Genomic DNA, 26269 nt, shown 5'->3' with positions numbered 1-26269 from the left:
AAATTATATCCCCCCCCCAAAAAAAAAAAAAAAACAGTTGGGTAAAAGTGGAAGAGTTAACTTTGGACACAAGGACACATGTTCTTAAGCACAGTAATGGGTAAAAAAGGATATAATTACTGAGAAGCAGAAAATCACAACACAGAAGATTTCAATAACAACCCAGTGGCACCATTGTATTTTAGCACTCTAGAAAAAAACAAAGAGAAAGATTAAAGTTTATTTGTGTTTCATTTCAGTTTTCCTAAGAGGAATTAATAATACATTTAAAAACAGTTTATTCAAAACTATCCCTTTCTTATTCACTGGTGTTATTATGTAAACAGTGTTACATTCTTAAATGAGTTTGTAGGTGGGGGAAAAAAAGACTAAATAGGTTGCAGTTGTGGAAGTCTATTTGGGCATTGAAATCCAAATCCCATAATTCTAAATTCTTTGTGGAGAAAAACTTGAGGTGTATTCATATATATGAAGTCAGATTTATAGTGACTAGCATTTGTTCCAATTTTTTTGGTTGAGATGCATGGTCTGAATCCTTGGATACTGCTATTAAGATCTGCCTTTTTATTTTTAAGTTTTCTTCTGATTATTAAATACTTATTTGTTTATTTTAAAAAGCTAAAATTAGGATGTTTGTACTTTTCGTATCATTTTATCAATATTATGTATGCATTTGTACATCCTATTATTTTGGCTATTTAATAAAACTTTGGCCTTTTGCTACTGTTTTTCCATGGCTACTTTGAAATAATTAAAGGGAATTACAAAAAGGTACTAAAAATTTAGGAATTATCTACTCGGAAGGTAAATGTAAAAATATATCATGGAGCATGCTCTAGATTATAAATGAAAGATGGTTATTATTGCTCCATATTTGTGAGGTAGGTTTAAATGAAAATGTCTCTTCATAATAGCCTTTGAAGCATGTATTTCTTGGTATGCACTTGGGAACAGACAGGGTGCTTTAAATCATTCTGTAAATCAGATAATTATTAACAGAGGCTTCTCTGCATACATCCAAATAGGGGAATGGGAGTCAACCAAAAGAATACTTGTGGTTTTATGGCCTTTAAAAAGGGAACAACAAAAAAAAAAAACTATGATTATTTTTTGCAGGACCTTAATTCCCATTTTACATCAAAAAGCAAAGAGGGGTACTCCACACCAAGCAAAACAGGCTGTGCACTGTATACATGCCATTTTCACAAATAAAGAAGTCCAGCTTGCACAGATTTTTGAGGTATATATATATATATATATATATATAATGCATAGGATCTATTTATTTTGGTTTTGGTCTTTATTTTATAAGTTCTGTGGTTTGATAAAGTGGAAGTTAGATTTTGAAAAAAAAGTTATTTGTATGTAATCCTACCCTAAAATATAAATTTCCTGTGGAGGAGGGGTTTTATCTGTTTTATTCAGCACTGTATTTCAGTATTTAGTTCAGGTCATGTGTTCAAAAAATTTATATTGAAGGATGTGTATTGTATGTGACAACATTTTACTTAATTTAAAAGCTTCTTTGTCTCAGTGGTCCATTTATCCTTACAAAGTGTTAATAGATAACTTTGAACAATCCTTTTTAAGTACATAACAATCCTACATGAAAATCAATCCTGTTTCCCTTTCTTTGTATATAATTTTTAGCTTCATTCTGCTACTAGAAAAGTAGTCCTATTATCATGAATTGCAAAGAATATGAACAAAACTCCATGAACTCTTAACTTTTTATTATTCTAGGTCACTAAAATGTCCCCACAGGATAAGAAATTCACCAGCATGGCAAACCTTATGTAGACGGGCTAGAAATAAAGCAGATTTGATGAAGCAGAAATGTTCTCATTTTTACTTCTTTTACTTGGGCTTAATTTTTTCCTTTATCTTTTTTTCTTCAATTTTTCAATTTTGTTAAATTTCAGTAGGTGAATTAAGAAACAAATCTCTAATGTGGTTAAAATTATCATATCATTAAAATAGGCTGATTTGGGCATGATAAATTTGGAAGACTCAGGGAAATCTGTTTCCATAGAATCTTTACATATTTATGAAACAAACTAGTAATTTTTCTGTTTTATTTTTATAGCCACTCAGTAGAAGTCTGAATGCTGATGTACCAGAACAACTTATAACTCCATTAGTTTCACTGGGCCACATTTCTATGTTAGCACCAGATCAGTTTGCTTCCCCAATGAAATCTGTAGTAGCGAATTTTATTGTGAAAGATCTACTAATGAATGACAGGGTAAGTTTCTCGTTTAATTAAATTTAGAGTCATGATATTGACTTTTACATCATTATCACAAAAACATCATCATTTCTGTTTCTCTTTCTTAAACTGTGGATTGAACCCAGGACCTCATGCATGCTAAGTTATATCTCCAACCCCTCTCTTTTCCTTTAAAATTTTTCTACATTGTCCCTTCATGTTTACTTACTAATTTTCCATTTAACTGCCTGACTTTGAGATCACTGTTACTAGAAGTTAACTGCCACAGTCTGGCTGGGCACAGATAACCAAGCCGCCAAAAAGCCTTGTAGGTTCAAACAGCAACTCTTTATTCCCGAACTCTCACAGGCACTCTACCCACACTTCCAGGGAACACACACTCTCCATGGGCTCAGCGCCCCAATTCTCCTGGAACCCGGGAGAACTCAAAGGGAACTCCAAAGTAGCGGGGTGCCCAAAGCAGCAGGATCCGCCCTAATCCCGGAGCCACCCTATTCCCAGAGCAGGGTCACCTTTCAACCATTCCCTCTAGCAAAATGCCAGGCGTCATTCCAACTAAACTGTGGCTCTCAACAGTTAACATTTAAGAAAGAAAAAAAATAAAGATGGGTATTGTGGAACACATTTATAATCCCACAGATTTATGAGGGTGAGGGAGGAGTATGACAAGTTTGAGGCAAGCCTCAGCAACTTAATAAGACCCTATCTCATAATAAACAGGGACAAGGTTATAGTTCAGTAGTAGAATGTATGCTTAGCATGCATGGAGGAACTGGGTTCAATCCCTAGCACCAAGAAAAGAAAAAATGAGAACATGAGATGTATGAATCATTAAGTAAAGTATATGTCAAATGCTATTATCCAGACTTGTAAATGATCATTTACAGTTTTCTGGATTGATAGAATTTTGTGTTATTAAACACTGTTAAAAACATAAGTGGATTAGCTGAGGCATGGTGGTACATGCTTATAATCCTAGCTGCTGCTTGGGAGGCTGAAGCAGGAGAATTGCAAAATAAACACCAGCCTTAGCAATGCAGCAAGATTCTGTCTTAAAAGAAAATTTTAAAAAGAAAAGAAAACAGGGGATAAGCACCTGCCTAGCATGTGTAAAGCCCTTAGTTCTATCCCTGGTACTACAATTGTTTGGGGGTGGGGAGAATCACTAGTTTACCAAATGGATCTAAATTATAAAAAAGAGTTATTGAATATAAACACAGACCATTCTTACATAATGGATTAGTGTGGTGACTTTCAATTCAGTGTTATCACAAATCCAAATTATCTAAAATTTCTCTAACCTTTCCACATAGTCAAATAGTTTTAAACCCTCACTACTAAGAACTTGCCAGCACCTGTAATCTCAGCAGCTCAGGCGGCTGAGGCAGAAGGATCCTGAGTTCAAAGCGAACCTTAGCAACTTATCAAAGCACTGAGCAACTCAGCAAGAGCCTGTCTCTAAGTAAAATATTTTTAAAAGGGCTGGGGATGTGCCTCAGTGGTTAAATATCCCTGGCTTTAATCCCTGGTACCAAAAAAAAATTTTTTTTTAATTGACATAGTTATTACTAAGGAGGTACAGTGACTTTTTAATATGTGTTTAATGAATAATGATCAGATAAGGTAATTAGTATATCTATCATCTCAGGCATATAAATTTTTTTTGTGTTGAGAACATCCAAAATCTTTTGTGCTAGCTATTTTGAATATTCAATTAATTGTTGTCCACCACAGCTCTCCTACTGTGCTATAGACCATTAGAAATCATTCTATCTAGCCTGGTGAAGGAGAGCACACCGGTAATCCCAGCAACTTAGAAGCCTGAGGCAGGAGAATCAAGTTCAAGACAAGCCTCAGCAACTTAGCAAGACCCTGTCTCAAAATTAAAAATTAAGAGTGCTGGGGGCATCTCCTGGGTTCAATCCCTAATATCTCCTCGCCAAAAAAAGGAATCTCCTATCTTAACTTCTCTTCAGGTATACACATTAGCGATTCTCTCTGATAGATCCTATTTTAACATGGTCATTATTGGCTTATTTTTCTTATTTTTCTAATTGTGATAATATATATATAAAATTTCTTATTTTATGTGTACAATTCACTGACATTGTCTAGATCCTCCTCGTTATCTAATCACCATCACCATTCATCTCCAGATCTCTTTAATTATCCCAAATAGAAATTCTGTACCCATTAAGCAATAACTCCTATCTTATCCCCTTAGAACCTCTATTTTACTTTAATTTGCCTATTGTAGTTTATCTCTTTTGTGTCTGGTTTATTTCATTTAGCATGTTTTTTTTTTTATTTTTATTTTTTATTTATTTTTGGTACTGGGATTTGAACCCAGGGGCACTCAATCACTTAGCCACATCCAAAGCCCCTTTAGAGATAAGGGTTTGCTGAATTACCTAGGGCCTCAACTGAGTTGCTGAGGCTGGCTTTGAACTCACATCCTCCTGCCTCAGCCTCCCAAGCCATTGGGGTTACACACATGTGCCACTGCACCTGGCTTCATTTAGCATATTTTAAAGGTTCATCTATCTTGTAGTATGTCAGAACTTTATTACTTTTGTTTCCGCTGTTGACCAATGACTGCTGTTGACCGATGAAGAGTCCTTGTTTCCCCAGTGTTGAAGTACAACACCAGAGAAACACAGGTCAGAGTGGAAAGTAGAAGTTTATTGAAAAGACTTCTCCCGGAGGAAGAAGGGGACCCAAGAGATGGAATCCATTGAAAGGCGAATGTGTTCCCCCTTTTATAGTTCTTTCAGTGATGGAATGTAGGTGGGAAGACCTGAAGGGTAGGGCACAGGTGGGCCAAAGAAGTAATCTGAGCAGGAAGGACTTTTGAGTCAGCATCTTCCAGTTTGCTGGGAGCTGTTTCATTAACACTTCTTTGGGATGGGCTCTGGGCCTTGGGGACATTAACATTCCAAGAGTTGTTCTGCTTTTCCTGGAATTTATTCTCAACATGGCCTCCATTTTGGATCTTACTCGATATTAGACCCGATTTACCTAACTACACTGACTACCTAACTTTAAATCTGGCTTCACTTTCATAACTGAATAATATTTCTTTGTATGTATATCCCACATTTTATCTGTTGGACACTTGGGTTGTTTCTATCTCTTGGCCACTGTAAAATGTTAATATGAACATTTAGATCCCTGTTTCTAATCTTTTGGCTATGTACTTTAGAATAAAATTGCTGGGACACATGATCATTCTCTGTTGAATTTTTTTAAGAACTGCTGTACTATTCTCCACAGTGGCTGTATAATTTTATATTCTTGCCAGCAATGTGTGAGAATTCAAGTTTCTCCATGTCTTTGCTAACTCTCACCGTTTTCCTTTTCAAAAATTGCCATGCTAGTCGGAGTAGAATGGTATTTCATGGTTTTGTTTAGCATTTCCTTGATAAATAATGATGTCAATGATTATTTTTTCATATGCTTATTGCCAATCCATTTATCTTCTTGAGAGCTGTCATTCAAGTTCAGTTGTCTATGATTGTTGTTGAGTTTAAAACTATACATTCTGAATATTTAATCCTTTCAAAGTATTTGTCCAATCCAAGATCATGGGACTTTCTTCCCCTGTGTTGTCTTCTAAGAGTTTTATATTTTTAGCTCTTAAAGATTTTTTTATTTGTTTAAAGGTAATGCTTACATATAGTATAATAATCCAGCTTCATTCTTTTGCTTACGGATATACAATTTTTCTAGTGCCATTTGTTGAAGAGACTGTTATTTCCCCAGGGATTATTCTTGGCCCCCCTTTTCAAAAATAAATCACACAAATTGGCCACAGTGGTGATACCTCAGGTTATCAGTGATGAGTCCTGCCTCCCCACATGTTGAAGTTTGAACATTAGAGAAGCACGCTGATGCAAGCATATGAAGCAGGGTTTATTTAAAAAAGGGTAACAGACTTCTCCCCGGAGGGAGAAGGGGGCCATAGCTGGTATCCTAGTATCCAGAGAAACAAGGTTTTCTGCCCTTTTTATATGCCCTAGGCTTCCTTTATTCTCCTGCCTTTCTTCCTTATCTTTCTCCTTCCTGCATACAGTGACTAGGCCCAGGAATGCTCTGTAGGAGAGCCCAAAGGTGGGAAACCTGTAGGCTGAAGGGGGCGGGGCTGGATGGAGTAGCAAAGGACACATTAACAACCTTATGTAGGGAGAGGAAATTCCTGGGACTGGTTATCTTGCTACTGGTTGGAGCAGGGGCTGGTTCTTGATAGGGGTGGTGGAAGAGCTCTAAAGGAATTAACATTTCAATCCCTCAGGGGACAGTCTCCAACTTCCTGAATTCACTCAAAATTGGCCTCCTTGATCCGACCTGATTTACACACACTGACTGTCTATCTAATTCTGGCTTCAGAGCATACACCTCTAATCCAGCAGCTCAGGAGTATCACAAATTCAAGTTCAAGACCAGCCTCAGCAACTTAGCAAAGCACTAAGCACCTCAATGAAACCCTGGCTCAAAAAGGCTGGGGATATAGCTCAGTGGCGGTGTATTATATTATATTTTATTATATATATATAATTTATTATATTTTATAATATAAAAGGAATTATACAAGGGTTGTCTGGGTTCCCTATTCTGTTCCATTGCTCTATTTATCTATATTTGTCTAGGTTATGTAGGTTTATGGTTAAGTTTTGAACTTGGAGAATATGACTCTTCCAACTTCTTTCTTCTTTTCCAAACTCTGCTGAGACTTTTTAAACCTTTCCCAGAACTTGGCATTGCTCAGCATGAAAAACTTAATGAGCAAAAACTTAAATTTTTCTTTCTAAAAGCTAAATTTTTTCATTTGTCCATAGTCAACAGGTGAGAAGAATGGAAAATTGTGGTCTCCAGATGAAGAGGTGTCCCCTGAAGTACTAGCAAAGGTAAATTTGTGTAGGTCTTCATTACCTTTACTTGAAAGAAGGAATGTCCATAGGTAACTTTTTTTTAACCTAACAATTGGCATTTTTCAGCAAGGTGCTTTATTTTAAAATCCATAGCAAAAAAAAAAAACGCTTCTCAAATTGTAGTTCTCATTGTTCCTTGTATATGTAAGTGTCTTTAGTCTGAATCAATTGTGGTAAGGCTGGTATACACACGGATAGTTGGTGCTCAGAGGCATCTTATAGATAGACTCACCAAAATCTACAAATGTATCATATTCACTTAGCAAAGACAGAGGTTGTTGTTTTAGTCAGATTTTTTGTTCCTGTGACTAAAAGGAATTTACCAGAGCAATTTTAGAGGAGGAAAAGGTTTATTAAGGGGCTCATGGTTTCAGAGGTCTTAGACCATGGACAGCTGACTCCATTCCTTGAGGATCTAGGTGAGGCAGGACATCATGGTGGAAGAGTATGGCTGTGAAAAGCAGTTTATGTGGGTGGTAATCAGGAAACAGTGACTCTACTTACCAGATACAAATATATACCCCAAAGCCACACCCCCAATGAACTACTCCCCACCCCCCCAGCCACACCCCACCTGCCTTTAGCAACAAACTCAGTTAATCACATCAGAGAGCTATTAAGTGGTTAGGTTAAGGCTATGACACAATTGTTTCTTCAGACCTTCTTGCATTGTTTCAGGTGTGACCTTTTGGAGGACACCTCACATCCAAACCATAACAGTTATTACAAAATTGGTGACTTTTGATAGATATAAATTGAATGTTATTAGAGCTAATTTTTTAAAGGGCTGGACTTGGAATTTAATATATGAGATTATTTCATTTTTTATAATCTGTTTTACTTCATAATCATGTATTCTATAAATCTAGTTTTCCTTATTATCAGTAAGTATACTGATACTAAGATCAAATAAATCTGGCTACAAATAATTATGGAAACCCCAATTTTTTTGGTGAGAATGTTAAGTAAGACTAAAGTACATTTCATGATTTATTCAGTTTTTCAATTGTATAAAAACAAAAGAGGAAAATATGAAATCCTGTCTAAATAGTTGCTTTTAATAAGAATAGTTTCAAATTTATTTTTAAATAGATTTTTTTATTTTTATTTGACACATAGTATTGTATATATTTACAGGGTAGGATGTGATTAATCAGTACATATATAATTTATAATCAAGTCAAGATAATTAGTTTAGACATTTATTATTTCTCTGGGCCGGGAACATCTTTCAACTAGCCATTTTGAAATACTAATTGTCAACTGGAGCTATCCTACTATGCTATAGAACATTATAAGTTATTCCTCCTATCCACCTGCATTCCTATAGCTGTTAGCCATCCTGTCTCCATCACCCTTCCTCAAACTTTCCCAGGGCCTAGTAGCCACTGTTCTAAATAGCTATTTTTAAATCATGTATTTTCAAATAATTTAAAAATCTTGGGCAACTGTTCTAGTGTCAAAAATCAGAGTTCAGGAGCTAGATGTTGCAAAATTTATTTATTCCAGTAATGTGTCTCAGTTGCCTTATCTGCTGAAAATAAGGAGCTCTGGGGAAAGTGCCTGGTACTGTAAATAGTGAATAAATACTAGTTTTTATTGTGACTGTTACTTATCACTTAAAGTTGTATAATAAAATTTGCAGATATATAACCTCAGTAAGCTCATTAATCTAATTATTAGAAATTATCTTCCCTTTAATTGGAATTGTAAGTTGCTTTCTTTTTTAGCATGTTAATATTTTATAGGTACAGGCAATTAAACTTCTGGTAAGGTGGCTGTTGGGTATGAAAAACAACCAATCTAAATCTGCCAATTCAACTCTTCGGTTATTATCGGCGATGTTGGTTAGTGAGGGTGACCTGACAGAGCAAAAGAGGATCAGGTGAGATTTTTCTTCCTTTCCAATTTTTTTAGCTCAGAATATTTGGTAAGAGTTTGCATTGGAATTATTTACCTAATTAATATAGAATGTTGTAATTGCACTAGGTTCTCTGGAATTAAATCTTTAGTAGCCACTTGGGGTTTACATCTCTTAGAATACATTTATTTCAGTAATGTTTCTGTGTTTTTCTATGAACATAAAAGAACTAACTATAATCACTGTAGTCCAGTGTTACAGTTAACATCAAACCTTTGGTTCAAACAAAATTTGTTGAATTTCTACTCTGCAAAATCCCATGAAAAGCACTGCAGGGGGGGAAAAAAAACTAGATCTGTTATTGCAGGGCTTGAGTTGTGGCTCTGTAGTAGAGCACTTGCCTGGCATGTGAGACCCTGAGTTTGATCCTCAGCACAAGAAAGAGAAAGAAAGGAAAGAAAGAAAAGTCCATTGACAACTAAAAAATTATTTTAAAAAAGATCAGGTGTTGTCTTCAAGAAATTTGTCTTGTAGTAAAAAGTGAGAGAACAAGTTGTAGTGTCTTAAATATGAAGAAAATAATAATATCGATGGTACTTCAAAGAAGGAAGAGTTAAAGCCACCTAGTAGTTGAGGAAGAGACTGTATTCTACAGATACAAAGAAACAAATTGCTTTCTATTTCTACTCTTCAAGTCTTTTTAATTCCCATCTCTTTTGTGTTCTTTTTAAGATGGAAATAACACCCATTTTTTTCAATTGCTTTTTTTTTTTCTTTCAAATTCTTGGTTTATCCCAGGCATGGTGACACACACCTGTAATCCCAGCTACTTGGGAAGCTGAGTTGGGAGGAACCCAAGTTCCAGCCAGGCCTGGGCAAATTAGTAAGATGCTGTTTCAAAATTAAAATAAAAGTGGCTGGGGATATAGATCAGTGGTAGAGTGCCCCTGGGTTTGATCCCTAGTATCCCATACCCCAGAAAAAAATCTTGGTTTACTTAGGGAGCAGGTGTACCAGTAGATATAAGTAAAGATTTCTGCTTATGAAGCATTCCTTCTTTAAAAAATTGTTTTAGAGGACAGAGATTTAATCATTTCTTTATGCATTTCGTATTTGCTGAGCACTATTAGATACCAGGTACTGCTGTGTGGGGTTGTATGTGTGTGAGTGTGTGTGTGTGTGTGTGTGTGTGTGTGTGAGAGAGAGAGAGAGAGAGAGAGAGAGAGAGAGGGTGTGGGTGGTTTTTTAATGCTGTGTGTGTGTGTGTGTGTGTGTGTGTGGTTTTTTAATGCTGGGGTTAAACCCGGGGGCACTTTACACTGGACTACATCTCCAGCCATTTTTATTTTTTATTTCGAGACAAGATCTTGCTAAATTGCTGAGGCTGGCCTTGAACCTGGGATTTTCCTACCTTAATCCACCCCACCCCCCAAGTCACTAGGATTATAGACATGCTACAACAAGCCTTCCACCTGCTGTGTTATTTAAAGATATAAAAGTCCTTCCCTCATGGGGCTGGGGATGTGGCTCAAGTGGTAGCACGCTCGTCTGGCATGCGTGCGGCCCGGGTTCGATCCTCAGCACCACATACCAACAAAGATGTTGTGTCTGCCAATAACTAAAAAAATAAATAAATAAATAAATGTTTTTTTAAAAAAAAGTCCTTCCCTCCAAGGAATATGTAGCCTTTTATGAATAGAGTGATGATGATTAGAGCTGGGTTAGGGATGTGAGAAGATTAAATGTAGGATTACTGTATAGTATATAGTAATGAGCTCATACAAATCAATCACACATATGCAGAATCCCCACTAAAGATGAAGACTAAATATAATCACTTGACCTGAAAAAAAAAAAAAAAAGTTTAACATCACTACATGCAGTTAAAACAATTTAAGTGATCATCCGTTTGCCTACCAAATCAAGAAGAAAAAATATTTTTAAAGCAATTTTTGTTTAGTAGAATCAGGCAAATGGCTTCTGTCATTACTCCTGTGAGTGGTATCTAGATCCTTAGAAATGTTCTTATCCAGCCAGGCACAGTGGTGTGTATTTATAATCCCAACTACTCAGGAGGCTCAAGTGGCAGGATGGCAACTTGGATGAGCCTCGGTAATATAGTAAGACCCTTTCTCAAAATTAAAATCAAAAAGGCTGAGGCTGAGCGCAGCGCAGGCCTGCATACCTGTAATCCCAGCAGCTCGGGAGGCTGAGTCAAGAGGATAGTGAGTTCAAAGTCAGCCTCAGCACAGGCAAGGCACTAAGCAACTCAGTAAGACCCTGTCTCTAAATAAAATACAAAAGGGCTGGGGATGTGGCTCAGTGGTCCAATGCCCCTGAGTTCAATCCCTAGTAGCATGCCTCCTCCATTCCACCTTACCCCACCCCACCCACACTGCCAAATAGTTCTTATCCTTTAACCCAGTATTTTCACATTTGTGAAATAATAAAAATATACACACAAATGTAGCAAACCAAGTTTTTCCAGCACTATTTATGAGAAAAAATAAGGGAATGAATAACCATGGACAAATATCATGGACTTTTAAATTTTTCTTGTAACATGGTGTTAGCTTGGACTCTAGAATTAGAAACAACTCAGTATTCCATTTATTATCTCTGGGAACTTGTGTAAAGTACTTGATTTTTCTAAGCCCCAATGACTCATCTTATAGAAAATTATTCTGGGACAAAATAAACATTAAAATAATACCTCTTATTTTCATTCATTCATGATTTATCTGCTAGAGAAGCTATTTGAGTGGTCTCAATGTTACCAGTGCTCTTTGTTTGTTTGTTTGTTTGTTTGTTTTGGTACTGGGGATTTAACCAGGGTGGTGTATCACTGGTCTATGCTGTAATCCCAGCATCCAGTAACCCCCTTTTGTTTTTTTATTTATTTTTTTACTTAGTGAGACAAGGTCTCACTATGTTGTGAAATTCTCAAGCTTCAGCTTCCTTAGTCATTGGGATTACAGGCATGTGCAATCAACCAGTACTCAAGTCTAATAATCCAATTATCTTAGTATGCCATATTTCTTCCTCTTATCTGCTAAGCAAAAGTCCCAGTAGATTCAAACCAACTTTTCTTCCCATTTCCTAAAGTCTTCAATATAAAAAGTCAGGCATGGTGGTGCGTACCTGTAATGCTAGCTACACAGGAGACTGAGGCAGGAATATCACAATTTCCAGGCCAGTGCTGGCAATTTAGTGAGACCCTATCTCAAAATAAAAAAGAGAAAGGATATTGATCCTTTGTTTTGCATACATATTTATGTACATTTTTTATTCTCTTTTCACACACACAAAAAAGCTTAGTGGTAGAGTGCCCCTGGGTTCTGTCCTGAGTACTATAAAACAAAAAGAAAGAAAGAAAAAAAATTGAAATAGGAAGATTATCGTTCATCCCATTCATTGTCACATATTATCATTTACATTACATAAGTTTATGGAGTGAAGGTGAGAGTGCCAAGCCCTCATAGATTCCCTTTAAAAACTTCATTTTCTGGAAGGAGGTTGGCCCCAGGTACTAGTACTAAGGTAGACACTGGCTCTTAATCTCTGTATCTATTCCTTTGAGTTATTTGTGTGATACTACTTCCCTCCTAGCTGCTTCCCTGACATTTCATCAGACATTGTAAGATTAAGCTAGATATCCATTATGTGTATATGTATGTATATGCATAGACAATGTAGGAAATAGGTTTATTTCTTTATATACCTTTATTTTTATTTATTATTTTATGTAGTGGTGAGGCTCTAACCCATGCCTCCCTCACACCTGCTATGTGAGCCCTCCACCACTGAGCCACAACCCCAGCCCAAGAAAATAGATTTAAAATTGATACTGGATGTTTTTTAATTCTTTAGTTGTTTTCATTTTTTAAATCACATTTTCTATAATGATTATATATTCTTGATATCCTGATGTAAATTGCTCTTTCTAATATTATAAATAGTTTGATTGTAAGAGTAAGCAAAATTAGGGCTAGGTATGTGGCTCAGTGGTAGACTGCTTGCTTGGTTCAGCCCTAGCACCACCACCCCCACACACACACACACACAAAAAAAAAAAGTAAAGTTGTTTAGCTGTGTGGATTAAGCTAGAGCATGATGAGAAAGGAAGGTAGATAAATTTGTTAACACAAAGTCATAGTGATTTTAGCCTTTTTCCCTTTACGTGAAGTTCATGGACTCAAAGTAGCTTTCCTGTATCTGCACAGTATATTATTTTAAGCATAAATTTTACCCTGTGTATCATACACTCAAAAAGGGATCAAAGCACTTTTATGAATGATAATGGTTATAGGAAATGTTTATTTCTTTTTTGTTTGTTTATAGTAAATCTGATATGTCTCGCTTGCGATTAGCTGCTGGTAGTGCCATAATGAAGCTTGCTCAGGAACCTTGTTACCATGAAATTATTACTCCAGAACAATTTCAACTCTGTGCACTTGTTATTAATGTAAGTAACAATTTTTTTTTGCCATGTATATCTCTTTAAAATTCATTTACTTTAATATAACTGCAAGTCCATTTAATATATTGATATATGCACTAAAGAGATTGCTATTTTATTCCCCTAACATAATTATCATTTTACAAAACAAAACAGAAATGCTGAAATTGCTCCCCTTTTTGGTAAATGTTTGCCAATTTTTAAGTGTTTTTGTTTCTATGCTGCTATAGGATGAGTGTTACCAAGTAAGGCAGATATTTGCTCAGAAGCTGCATAAGGCACTTGTAAAGTTACTGCTCCCATTGGAGTACATGGCGATCTTTGCCTTGTGTGCCAAAGATCCTGTGAAGGAGAGAAGAGCACATGCACGACAGTGTTTACTAAAAAACATCAGTATACGCAGAGAATACATTAAACAGAATCCTATGGCTACTGGTAAGTACTTGACAGTTCCCAGTGTGACAGATCTTGACAATGGAATAATTTTTGAGAGAGGCAGTCTCATATTCCTATTGTAATTTATAATAGCACTGGGAGTTTTATAAAATGTTATCATTGTACTTAAGATGAACTTAAAAACTGATAACCCTGGGTTTTGAGTCCTGATTATTTATACTGCACACTGTTTGGGGTAATTGTATATATAGTTTGATTTGAACACATTTCTCAGATATCAGGGTAAATAATTTTTTCCTATATTTCAAATATCTTTAAGCTTGAATATCTTTCGAAATTAAAGTATAAGTATTTTAGTGTCTTCTAAATATCATGTTGCTTCTAATTTACAAATAACTGAGGGGAAAAGTGGAAACTGAATCACCAAAGTGGTTAGAACTCATAAGAAGGAATTTATATAAAATCACTGTTATTAATAATGATATTTTATACTTTAGAGAAATTATTATCACTGTTGCCTGAATATGTAGTTCCATACATGATTCACCTGCTAGCCCATGATCCAGATTTTACAAGATCACAAGATGTTGATCAGCTTCGTGATATCAAAGAGTAAGTCTTTTTTTGATTTTTTGTTTCCTAATTCTTTGCAGTTACTTAATTGTCTATGTATTTGAAATAAGTTATTTTAGTTTTTATAATATGGGATTTTTACTGTTTATATTACGATAACCTTCAATTTAATAATTTACAAAGTTACAAAGCCATGAGATAATTTTTTTTCCCCATAGACTGGGGAATGTAGCTCAGTGGAAGAGCATTTCCCTAGCATGTGCAAAACTCTGGGTTCTATCCCTGTCACTTCTGCGAGAAAAAAAATTATCATCTTAAAACTAACATTTATGTGCGACCTCAAAAGATAATACCTTCAAAATATGTACCCGTACACAGAATAGTCTGTGGTAGATCTATAAACAAGTAAAAACACTGAATCAAAATGTGCTGTTTATGTAAAATAGAGCTTCGTATATGATGCAGCGTGACAGTAAAAGGGGGCTGAGGATTATCTACAAATGGCCTCTAAGAAACTTTAAATCACTATTTTTTTAATTTAGTTGTAGATGGACACAATACCTCTTATTTTATTTATTTATATTTTGTAGTGCTGAGGATTAAACCCAGTTATTCACACATGAAAGGCAAGCACTCTACCACTGAGCCACAACAGCAGCCCTAAATCACTATTTTCTTTCTTTCCCCATTGCCGCATTTTTCTTTTGCACTCTTGAAATGGTACTTCATCATATATTTAAAGTATCAGTTTGATTGTGTGGGACATTAAGTCTAATCCTAAACTTAAGAACTCAGCATTTTTTTAAGAACTCAACATTTTATGTCTATTTCCTACAACTTTGGTCACTAAAATGGTCTTAAAATCTTTACAATTAGAAGAGATGTTGGTTGGATGCCATGGTACCTGTGTAAGTTCAAGGCCAGCCTGGGTAATTTAGCCAGACCCCATCTCAAAATTAAAACAAAAGAGTTAGGGGTATAGCTCAGTAATAGAGTGGTCCTAGGTTTAATCCCCAGGACCAGGGCGGAAAAAAAAGTAATTCATTTGGTCACTTCTGTAATTCCAGAAACACAGGAGGCTGAGGCAGGAGGATCACCAGTTCAAGGTCAGGCTCACCAGTTTAGTTTAGCAACTTAGTAAAACCCTGTCTCAAAATTAAAAATAAATAAAAAGGGCTGGGGATGTAGCTCAATGGCAAAGTACCCCTGAGTTCAATTCCCAAAGCAGGACAGTTATAAAAGAATTAAACTTAAAAGTAAGCCAGGCATGGTACTGAGCCTGTAGTTCCAGTACTAAGGAAGATAATACAGGAGGATCACTTGAGCCCAGCAGTTAGAATCTAGCCTGAGCAAAATAGCCAAACTACATCTTTTGTTTAAAAAAAAAAAAAACATTGATATGGGAAAAGTACTTAAGTTTGTGGAGTAATTGGAATTATAGTTAAAATCAGTGGTGTATATTTTTGGTTCTATCTAGCATGTAACACTGTTGAGTGTCCTGTATTACCATGTAATTTCTTATCCAGATATATGATTTAACTTTTTGATAGTATCCTATAATAAATAAAAGTTTTTAATTTTAATGAAGGTTAGTTTTTTTTCTTTTGTTTGCCTATATTTTGTTTTCATATAAGAATCCAAATTCATAAAGATTTTCTACTGTGTTTTCTTCTAAGATTTTTTTATAATGTTAGCTCTTAAAATAAAATCTTTAATTCATTTTGAATTGGTTTTTGTATATGGCACTTTTTTTTTTTTTTTTTTTTTTTGATGGTTGGGTATTAGAACCCAGGGCTTGTGCATCCGAAGCAAACACTCTACCAACTGTGCTATATCCCCAGCACCAGACACATTCTTTTGCTTATGAATATCATTTTTCCCAGCACCATTTGTTAAAGAGATTTTTTTTTTCCCTAAAAGTTGGTTTGGCACCCTTATCATAAATCATTTGGTCAGCTGGAAAGATAGCCCCATACTGGAGTGCAGAGCCCTGGGTTCAGTCCCCAAAGTTTCAAATTGAGAAATGTGAGTCCTTCTAGTTTTCTTCTTTTTCAAGATTGTTATGGCTTTAAAGTTTCACATGAATTTTAGGATGCTATTAGCATAGGATTTCTTTCTTTTCACTTAGGTCTTTTAAGTTTTTTGTTCAGCAGTGTTTTGTAGTTTTCAAAAGTTTGTACATGTTTCACCCCTCTAATATTTCATTTTTATTTATGCTATATTAATGAAACTTTTCTCTTAATATACATTTTGGCTCATTCATTATTAATGTAGAGAAATCATTTTGTTATGCACATTTGCTCAATTCATTTATTGACTCTTTGACAATTATGTTTTGTTTTTTGCTTTTTTGATGGTTTGGGAGTTTTTATTATTGTTGTTGTTATTGTTGTTTTGGTTTTGGTGCTAGGTATTTAATGCAGGGCACTCATCCCCAGCCCTTTTTTATTTTGAGATAGGGTCTCTCTAAATTGCTGAGGCTGGCTGTGAACATGCAGTCTCTTGCCTCAGCCTCCTGAGCCGCTGGGATTACAGGGCATGTACACTGCGCCCAGGTTTTCTATGGATTCTTTAGGGTTCTCTATACATACGCAATCGTATCTGCAAATACAATTTAGATACCTGTTATTTCTTTCTCTTGCCTAAATTGCTTTGACTAGCGATTCTGGTATGAAGTGATAAAAGCCAGCATCCTCAACTTGCTTTTAATTTCAGGGAGAAAATTCAGTCTTTCACCACTGAATGTGTTGTTAACAATGAGGTTTTTTTGTTTGTTGGTTTGTTGGTTTGTTTTTTCGTTTTGTTTTAATGCAAGTCACTTTTATTTAGTTCTAACTTTTTCTGTAAATAGAAACAAACAGTATTGCAAATGTCACATTGGGAAAATTACTGTGCATGTGTCATGAATTCATTTGAGTTCACTAGGTCATTTTTTTCAGTAATAGATACATATTCACTCTCATATAAACCAGATATTACCAATGAGATGACTTTTTATAATATCCCATTGAGTTACAATGGCCACATAATAGAACACACAGACTTGGCTTTTTTGCTGAAGGGGTCATTCAGAGTTTTCTACTGCAGTTAGATATTGGTTTTTCCCAACATAGACATCATCCCATTGCTATGGCTAACTGCATTTTTCTTCCTAGCCTTTGACAATTCACCAATATACCAGGGCCAGGTCTTCTATCGAAAATCAGACAAACAATCCAAACTCTTCTGAAGTGTACCCAGTAGCACTGCCCTCATTCTCCGACAGACACACAATCCCCTCACTTTTCTTCACTCCTTTTCTGTTCATTTAATCTACCATGCATGAAAAAAAAATGATTATTTATAAGCTGTAGTAAACCACACATGCTTTGTTTACATGATAAGTCATCTTAATTATGAAGTTAGATAAAATTTCCTTTACAAAATTTTAAGATAGTTTATTCCAGGTGAACTTCAAAATGGATCCATTTTCAAGAATGACCACTTGTTGGGGGAGAGGTTGGTTTTTTTATTTAACCCCTTCTTAAACTCTGACAATGAGACCAATTATTTTGTCTTCTTCACTGCATCAGAATCATTCAGAATACTGGTTAAAAATGTCACCTCCCAGACTTCATACTATAGACCCGCACTGCACATCCAGTAGAAGTAGAACATGAGTCCCATATGTAATTTTAATGTCCTAGTAGTCATTCACTGACTGTGACTGTACAGAGCTATAAAGGGAAGGAGCCAAGCAGCTTCCCTGTTCCTGTTCCTCTGTTCTCTTGGCCCTGTTCCCAGTCCAAGGCCACCTAAGAGGCTAGGGGTTGCTCTCTGTGCTAGGCAGTACCTGAAACTCTGACCTGGCAGGGAGTAGGGTTGGGGTGGGGGAATCCTTCTATGGATCTACAGCAGTACAGCCAGAAAGATACCAGCTGTGGGGGTTTTTGTTTTTCTTTTGGGGGTACAGTGAATTGAGCCCAGGGGTGCCGATCTGTATCTCCAGGCCTTTTTATTTTTTATTTTGAGACAGTGTCTTGCTAAGTTGCTGAGAACTTGAACCTGCATTCCTCCTTCCTTAGGCTCCTGAGTCCTTGGAATTACAAGTGTGTACCCCTATTCCCAGCTTAGCTGTGGGGTTTTTATATGTTGCCTTTCTCATGTTGAGGAAATTATCTTCTAATCCTAATTTATTAAGTGCTTTTATCATAAGCAGTCCCCACTTTCTTCCTCATATACCTCTGGCTTCAGTGTCTAATAGGGACTCAGCATTCTAAACAGTTGATTCTGATTTTTTTTTTTTTCTTAGTATAATAGTTATTTTATCTTTGTGGCAGACACCTGAAGCTTCCTACTCTGCCGTTTTTTTTTTCTTACATCAGTAGCAATATATTTGTGGAAAAAAAAATCATACTTAAGTTAGCCTTTAGTGTTTAATAATATTTGTTCCTTATCATAGTGATATTCAATATGAAAATATGTTAAAAAGAAGAAAATATTTATAATTATATATCCCCAAAACCCATTGCTGCTATTAACACTTTGTTCTGTATCTTTCTATACTTCTAATATTCTTAGTTGTATATGGACACAATAACTTTATTTTTTATATAGTGCTGAGGATTGAACCCAGTGCCTCACACGTGCTGCAAGCACTCCACCACTGAGCCACAACCCCAATCCTCTTTCTACGCTTTATAATCCTTCTTTCTTTCTTCCTTTCTTTATTTCTTCCTTTCTTCCTTTCTTTCCTTCCTTCCTTCCTTCCTTCCTTCCTACCTACCTACCTACCAGAGAACCCAGGGGCACTTAACCACTGAGAAACATCTGTAGCCCTTTTTATATTTTGAGATAAGGTCTCACTAAGTTGCCTAGGGCCAAGCTAAATTGGTGAGACTGGCATCCAGCTTATGATCTTCCTGCCTTAGCTGCAGCATCTCTGGGATTACAGGTGTATGCCACCATGCTTGGTTTAAGAGAGAATTTTATTTATTTTTTGGTACCAGGGATTGAACAGGGACACTCAATCACTGAGCCACATCCTCAGCCTTATTTTGTATTTTATTAGAGACATAGTCTCACTGAGTTGCTTAGTTTGCTGAGGCTGGCTTTGAACTCATGATCCCCCTGTCTCAGCCTCCTGAGCTGCTGGGATTACAGGCCTGTGCCCCTGCACCCAGCATGAGAGAATTTTTTAGTTTTAGGTGGATACAATATCTTTATTTTATTTTATTTTTATGTGGTGCTGAGGATCAAAGCCAGTGCCTCGCGCATGCCAGGCGAGCGTGCTACCACTTGAGCCACATCCTCAGCCCCAGAGAGACTTTTTTATAAAGACCTATAGAATGAAGGTATAGATTAGTGGTAGGTACTTCCTTAGCATGCCCAAGGCCCTGTGTTTGATCCTCTGCAGTGAAGTAATTCGGGTAAAAGCCATACTGCCAAATGATGAGAACTAGAAATAAGGTAGGCAAATCTTTGAAGATTCAAATTAGCTGTGAATAGGGAGGGAAGAAACCAACAAAAGTCTTCTAGAAAGAAGACAGAGAAGGTGGGATATGATTTGCAGGTAAAGAAAATAATGGTGGTAATATATTGAGGTGGGGTCTCCAAAAGGAAGAATGGATTCGATCCTAAGGATATATAAAGGTGAAGGAAGAAGAATAAAAATAATTTCCAAGGGCTGAGGATATAGCTCAGTTAGTAGAGTGCTTGCCTTGCAAGGGTTCAATCCCTATCACATAATAATAATAATTTTCTGGGGCTGGGGATGTGGCTCAGGCGATAGCGCGCTCGCCTGGCATGCATGCGGCCCGGGTTCGATCCTCAGCACCACATACAAACAAAGATGTTGTGTCCGCCGAAAACTAAAAAATAAATATTAAAATTCTCTCTCTACTGCTCTCTCTCTCTCGCTCTCTCTTTAAAAAAAAAATAATAATAATAATTTTCAAAATTAGTGTTAAAAAATTGAGAAAGTTTCATCTAATGGACTTTATTTCTGTATATCAAAGGAACAGGATATTTGCTGGTAGGTGAAGGTGAAAGAATCATAAATATGAGTAGAAGATAAAAAATAGCTACTGAAGGGTCTGGGGTTGTGGCTCAGTAGTAGAGTGCTTGCCTCGCATGTGTGAGGCACTAAAGTTTGATCCTCAGCACCACATAAAAATAAATAAACAAAATAAAGGTTAAAAAAAAGAAAATAGCTACTGTAGACGGATACAATGGTACACACCTGTAATCTCAGTGACTTGGGAGGCTGAGGCAGGAGAGTCACCAAGTTTAAGGCAAACCTTGGCAATTTAGTAAAACACTGTCTGAAAATCTTAAATTTATAGTTAAACTTCTCAGGTGCATAATTTTTCTCTAGTAGTTAAACATTCTGGATGTGGGTGCCAATAAGCCAAACACTTGGATTGTTTCAGGTTTTGAATTTTAAGGCAAGTATACCAACAGGAAAATTGTAAGGGAATTGAGACTGTTTTGGAGAGTGATTAAAATATTTACTCAAGTAATATAAACGAGAAAGGGAATAATGAAGAGAAGATGCAGGAGTAGAAAGCCAAGAAGGTTAGAGTTGAGGAATTAGCAAGGCCAGGGGCTGGGAGGGTCTCATGAGGTCAAAGACCATGGATTTAATAGTAGAATTATTTGGAGGACAACTGAAAAGGAGGTCTGGAGAAAGTGGAATGTTGGGATTAAGAAATCACGGGGAGGTTGATAGATGACATTGATAAGGAGAGGATAGGAGACATAGTCAGATGGTGTAAGCTTCCTAGGAAAATTGTAACACAAACAGAAAAACTGGAATCAGCAGTAAGGAAGATAGAAGCTGAACCTATCCTCCCACTCTAAGCATGAACATCTAGTAGAATAAGTGGGTATAACTTAAGGGAATTGCAGAGCAAGTATTTTGGGGAGCAGCTGAGGAGCTTGGTTTCAGTTGTGATAAAACGCTGAAGTGAACATTCACTAAAATTTGTTTTCTATGGAAAGTACATTTCAGAAAGCTCAGTGAAAAGACTTGGAAAGGAAATGGATAAGGAAAGAAGCACAGCTTTACAGGAGTCCAGAGGATGGGTTAAAATTAGCAATTACATTTAATAATTTTTTTATCCTGAATTAACATACTTCTTTCCAGTTGATTCAGTAAGTAAAGTCTATGTTTCATTGGTACATATTATAGCCTTTACATATATATTCATATTTAAAATCTTACTGTGTGGTTTTTAATAGTTCTGTCTAAAAGGATCAAAGACTCGTCAAATTAATAGAAACTCAGAATTCTGAACCCAAAGAATTAATGATTTCAGCGTTCACATAAACAAAGAATTCCTCAGACTTGTAGAATGCATGAGTTCTGTGTTGTTCATCTTAGTCCAGCACATAATTGCTCAGATAACTTAGGTTAGTTATGTTGCATTTTTGTTAAAAGTATAAAATCAGACTTGGTTTTAGTCTTTTGTTGTTGTTGTTGTTTTCTTTTAATTTCTGTGACCTCTTAGGGAAGTTTACACCCAAAAAAACCTTTTGAGAAGTTCTATTAGCTGGTTGTTGTTGTTCTCATATTTATTGTCTTTCCTATTCTCCTTTATTTGATTTTCCAGAATTGAAACAACCATCTAGATCTAACTAGAGTTAACTATTTGACAAAGTTAATAAGTATTATACAAGCTACCAATATTCATTTAAATGATTAAGCTAGTCTCTTAAAATATTTACATGAAATATATGCAGAGTTCATACAGAATATCATTAATTCTCTCCCATTAATGGAGAAACGCAGTAGCCCTACATATAAATCATCCTGGCAATTAAAAAAAAAAAAATTGAAGGGGATTGAAGCCAGGAGCACTCTACTTATATACCCAGTCCTTTTTATTTTTTTATTTTGAGACAGGCTCTCCCTAAATTACCAAAGCTGGCCTCAAATTTGCAGTCCTGCCTCAGGTTTCCAAGTTGCAGGGATTACACATGTGTAGCTCTTCCTGGTAATTTATTAGAAACAAGTTCTGGCCAGGCACCGTGGTCCACACCTGTTATCCCTCTGAAGGCTGAGGCAGGAGGATCGAAAATTCAGAGCCAGCCTCAGCAACTTAGCAAGGCCCTTAGAAACTCAGTAAGACCCTGTCTCTAAATAAAACACAGAAAAGGCTGGGGATATTGCTCAGTGGTTAAGTACCCCTGGGTTTAATCCCCCATACCAAAAAATAAAAATAAAAAAGAAAGAAACAAGCTCTGCCCCCAGATTTGTCAAATGTAAGTTCCCCAAGTGATTCTAATGTTCAGCCTGATTTAGGGTTTACTTTTACTGTGTTGCATTCATATGCTTTATGTATTGATGAGTGTATAGTAACAAGTACAAAACAGCAAAAGTGATTTAAGATATAATTATTTAGCTAAGTGGCTTGTTAGCGCGCACACCAGCCTCCTACTACATGCAATTCAGATTTGGATCTCAGCAGAATTCAATACCAATTATAAACCTCCATATCTCAGTCAGTATGTCAAAACTCTGGCTGGTTCTGTTTTGCTCATCATGTTCAGTGTTAGACATGTCAGACAATCTAAATGTTTACCAGATAACTATAGTGTGAGTTTTTATATGCTTCATGCAGATGTCAGAATTTCTCATGTTATGTTTTCATTTTTTTTTCTTTAATTGTGGATGGAGACAATACCTTTGTTTTATTTGTTTGTTTGTTTATTTATTTTGAGGTGGTGCTGAGGATGGAACCCAGCGCCTCATACTTGTAAACAAGGGCTGTGCCACTGAGCCACAATCCCAGCCCTATGTTTTCATTTTTTAATATATTATTTTCCACTTGAATGTAATAGACTAATATACTTCTTACTAAGAGTAGAGTTTCTTTATTTTTTTATTTTATTACATTCTGACAACAGACCTTTCCAATAAGATATTTATTTCATTAAGCAAAAGCACTTACATTTTTGTCTCCTTAATATTTTTACAATTTAGGTGCCTGTGGTTCATGCTTGAAGTTTTAATGACAAAGAATGAAAATAATAGCCATGCCTTTATGAAGAAGATGGCAGAGAACATCAAGCTAACCAGAGATGCCCAGTCTCCAGATGAAACCAAGACAAATGAAGTAAGATGAGTATTAGGCCAGAGGATATTAAGATGTCATAGAAAAATAAATCAACTCCTTTTTTCTGATCATTACATAATTTTAATTGCAGAATATTTATTTATTTATTTTGATGTCTTCACTTTTATTTATTTATTTTGATGTGGTGCTGAGGATCAAACCCAAGGCCTCACGCATGCAAGGCAAGCACTCTACCGCTGAGCCACAACCCTAGCCCTTGCAGAATATTTATTAAAATATACTCAGGGTCAGGTTTTTTTGTTTTGTTTGTTTTTTGTTTTTTGCTTTTTAAATTTTTTTTCTTTTTTTGGTAGTAGATGGACAAAATTCTTTTATTTTTATGTGGTCCTGATGATCAAACCCAGTGCTTCACATGTGTTAGGCAAGCATTCTACCACTGAGCTACAGCCCCAGCCCCTTATTGCTTTTTATCACAAAAAAAAATTTTGTTATTTAGGGGCTTGGGGGAGGGGTTCTGTTTGGTTGGTTGGCTTCTTTTGTTTTTGGCTTTTGGTTTTTTGCAGTACTGGTGATTGAACCCAGTGCCTTTTGCATGCCAAGCAAATGCTCTACCACTGAGCGACATCCCCATCCCTATTTTGGGATATTTAGTACTCTTTAATAAAAAAGGCTGGGGTTGTAGCTCAGTGTTAGAGCACTTGCCTACATGTGTTAGGCACTGGGTTCGATTTTCACCACCAGATTTTTAAAAAATAATTAATTAAATATAGGTATTGTGTCCATCTGCAACTGAAAAAAAAAAAACAATTTAAAAAAGGCATCAAAGTATCTGCAAAGCAAGAGGATACAAACTAATAGTATTTGGACTGAGAATATAGCTCAATGATAGAGCCTTTGCCTCTCATACTCCAAGCTCTAGGTTGTATCCTCAGCACCACTACAGGTGGGAGGGATCCAAAATTTATAACTGTGCTGTCTTATGTATTTCTACCAAGAGTTACAGAAAAATGAATACGTTTGTTGCATGCTTTCTTTGTTTTGACTTGTCTTCTCTACTTCATACTTGGCATTCATGTTAAATTAAGGTAGGGGTTGTTTGTTTGTCATCCTACCCACCCCCCTTTATCAGGAGGAAGCTATGCAGAACAGAAAAAGGAAATGTTCAAGGAATAAATAACCACATAGTCTGTTTATAATTTTTATGTATTTGGTGGAAGTGGTTCTTTTGATTATTTTGTAATCATGAAAGTTATGTAAAAATCTTTATTTTCTTTCCTAGAAACTTTATACAGTATGTGATGTGGCTCTGTGTGTTATAAATAGTAAAAGTGCTTTGTGCAATGCAGATTCACCAAAGGACCCAGTCCTTCCAATGAAATTTTTTACACAACCTGAAAAGGTAATTTTTTTATATACCTCATTTTTCTACCATACTAAAATGATTTAAATATAAATTACATCAACAAATATTAGATAATCTTGAGTACAGAGTATAAAAAAAAAAAAACAACTCTAGGTTTATTGAAGAATGGGGAAATTTTCTTTAGACCCCTGCATAATATTGTTCTCTCCTAAGTAGGAATACACATAAAGTTTTTTAGTTCTTATGTTCCTTCTGGTGTTTCTAGTAGGAAAAACAGTTTTTTCAGATTTTTTTAAATTATTTTGACCTCATTTTATTTAAATGCTGTTAATATGTTTATAGACAATAAAATAACTGGTATAGTATATAAATATATCTACATATGAAATCAAATATTAGAGTTCATGGAATTGGTCTTGGCAGTTGATTGACCTGGATTCTCACCAATCATTTCTGACTTGAGGATTAAGTTTTAACTCCTCTGAGATTTAATTCCTTCATCTCTGTAATGTAGGTATAAAAATTGTATATGAATAGTTAATAATTAATAGTATCTAGGTTTAGTTGAAGAGTTTATTACACAGTGAGTCAATAAATGGAACTCTTAAATTGATTACACGTAATACATTTTTTCTGCTACTACCAAATTGATTTTCTTTTTTTTTTTTAATGTACTTTATTTTATAGTTACAGTGAGAGATAAGGCTTTTATTCTTGTGTTTTCTGTGGCTGGAGGACCTGTGTGCACCAAATGTCAGTAAATATTCTAGATAACCCAGGCTCTTTGAAGTGTTCCCAAGTATTTTGAAATTTAAAACTTTTTTTAAAATGTCTTACTTATTTCCTGATTTTATGTGATATTTTGAAGTTTCTTTAATGGTTCTAAGAAACAAAATATATTTACTTAAGTGACAGGTTTTTCCCTTTAATGAGGATAATATAATTTCCTTGATCCAGTGAGGAGTTCCTTACTGAAATATGCGTAGTACCATATAAGCTACTTTGAGAGCCCAAGAAAAGATGATTTTATAATACAATAGAGGAGGTGAAAATTGTTTAAGACATAAACTGGAGACTCCACTAAGCCATATGAAAAATTAGGATTTTGCTTCATTTGAAATTTAGAAAATTTACCTCTCAAACTAGAAAAATGTCTAGGTCATGAATTGAGATAGATAAGCATAAATATGATTATTATTACAGGGTACAATGCCTGAAAAGTTTTGTTTGTATGATAAAAAGACACGTGTACAATTTAATAGGCTTTTGTTTTTCTTTTTTTAAATAGGACTTCTGTAATGACAAGAGTTATATTTCAGAAGAGACAAGAGTGCTTCTATTAACAGGAAAGGTATTAAGTGTATATATATATATATATATATATATATATATATACAGTC

The 26269-nt window shown here is 35.6% G+C and overlaps 1 protein-coding gene and 1 long non-coding RNA gene across 2 annotated transcripts in view; one reads left to right on the top strand and one right to left on the bottom strand.

Annotated features, from left to right (window-relative positions):
- Positions 1 to 24999, top strand: part of LOC107139197 (sister chromatid cohesion protein PDS5 homolog A) — a 125473-nt gene extending 100474 nt beyond the window's left edge. The window contains exons 19-27 of the mRNA XM_015482051.2: positions 1117 to 1240; positions 2087 to 2245; positions 7066 to 7134; positions 8907 to 9043; positions 13361 to 13484; positions 13709 to 13913; positions 14372 to 14486; positions 23413 to 23545; positions 24786 to 24999. Coding sequence (XP_015337537.1) covers positions 1117 to 1240; positions 2087 to 2245; positions 7066 to 7134; positions 8907 to 9043; positions 13361 to 13484; positions 13709 to 13913; positions 14372 to 14486; positions 23413 to 23545; positions 24786 to 24953 — 1234 coding nt within the window. The 3' untranslated portion in view covers positions 24954 to 24999. The remainder of the gene's footprint in view (positions 1 to 1116; positions 1241 to 2086; positions 2246 to 7065; positions 7135 to 8906; positions 9044 to 13360; positions 13485 to 13708; positions 13914 to 14371; positions 14487 to 23412; positions 23546 to 24785) is intronic.
- Positions 5945 to 26269, bottom strand: part of LOC125610958 — a 23068-nt gene continuing 2743 nt past the window's right edge. The window contains exons 2-3 of the long non-coding RNA XR_007341065.1: positions 21950 to 21959; positions 5945 to 5955 (exon numbers count right to left, since the gene is read on the bottom strand). This is a non-coding gene — a long non-coding RNA (uncharacterized LOC125610958). The remainder of the gene's footprint in view (positions 5956 to 21949; positions 21960 to 26269) is intronic.

This window comes from Marmota marmota, unplaced genomic scaffold (genome assembly GCF_001458135.2).
Source record: "Marmota marmota marmota unplaced genomic scaffold, marMar, whole genome shotgun sequence".
NCBI classification, from domain to species: Eukaryota; Metazoa; Chordata; class Mammalia; order Rodentia; family Sciuridae; genus Marmota; species Marmota marmota.
Note: the sequence above shows the minus strand (reverse complement) of the source record. Positions and strands in the feature narration are given on the sequence as shown.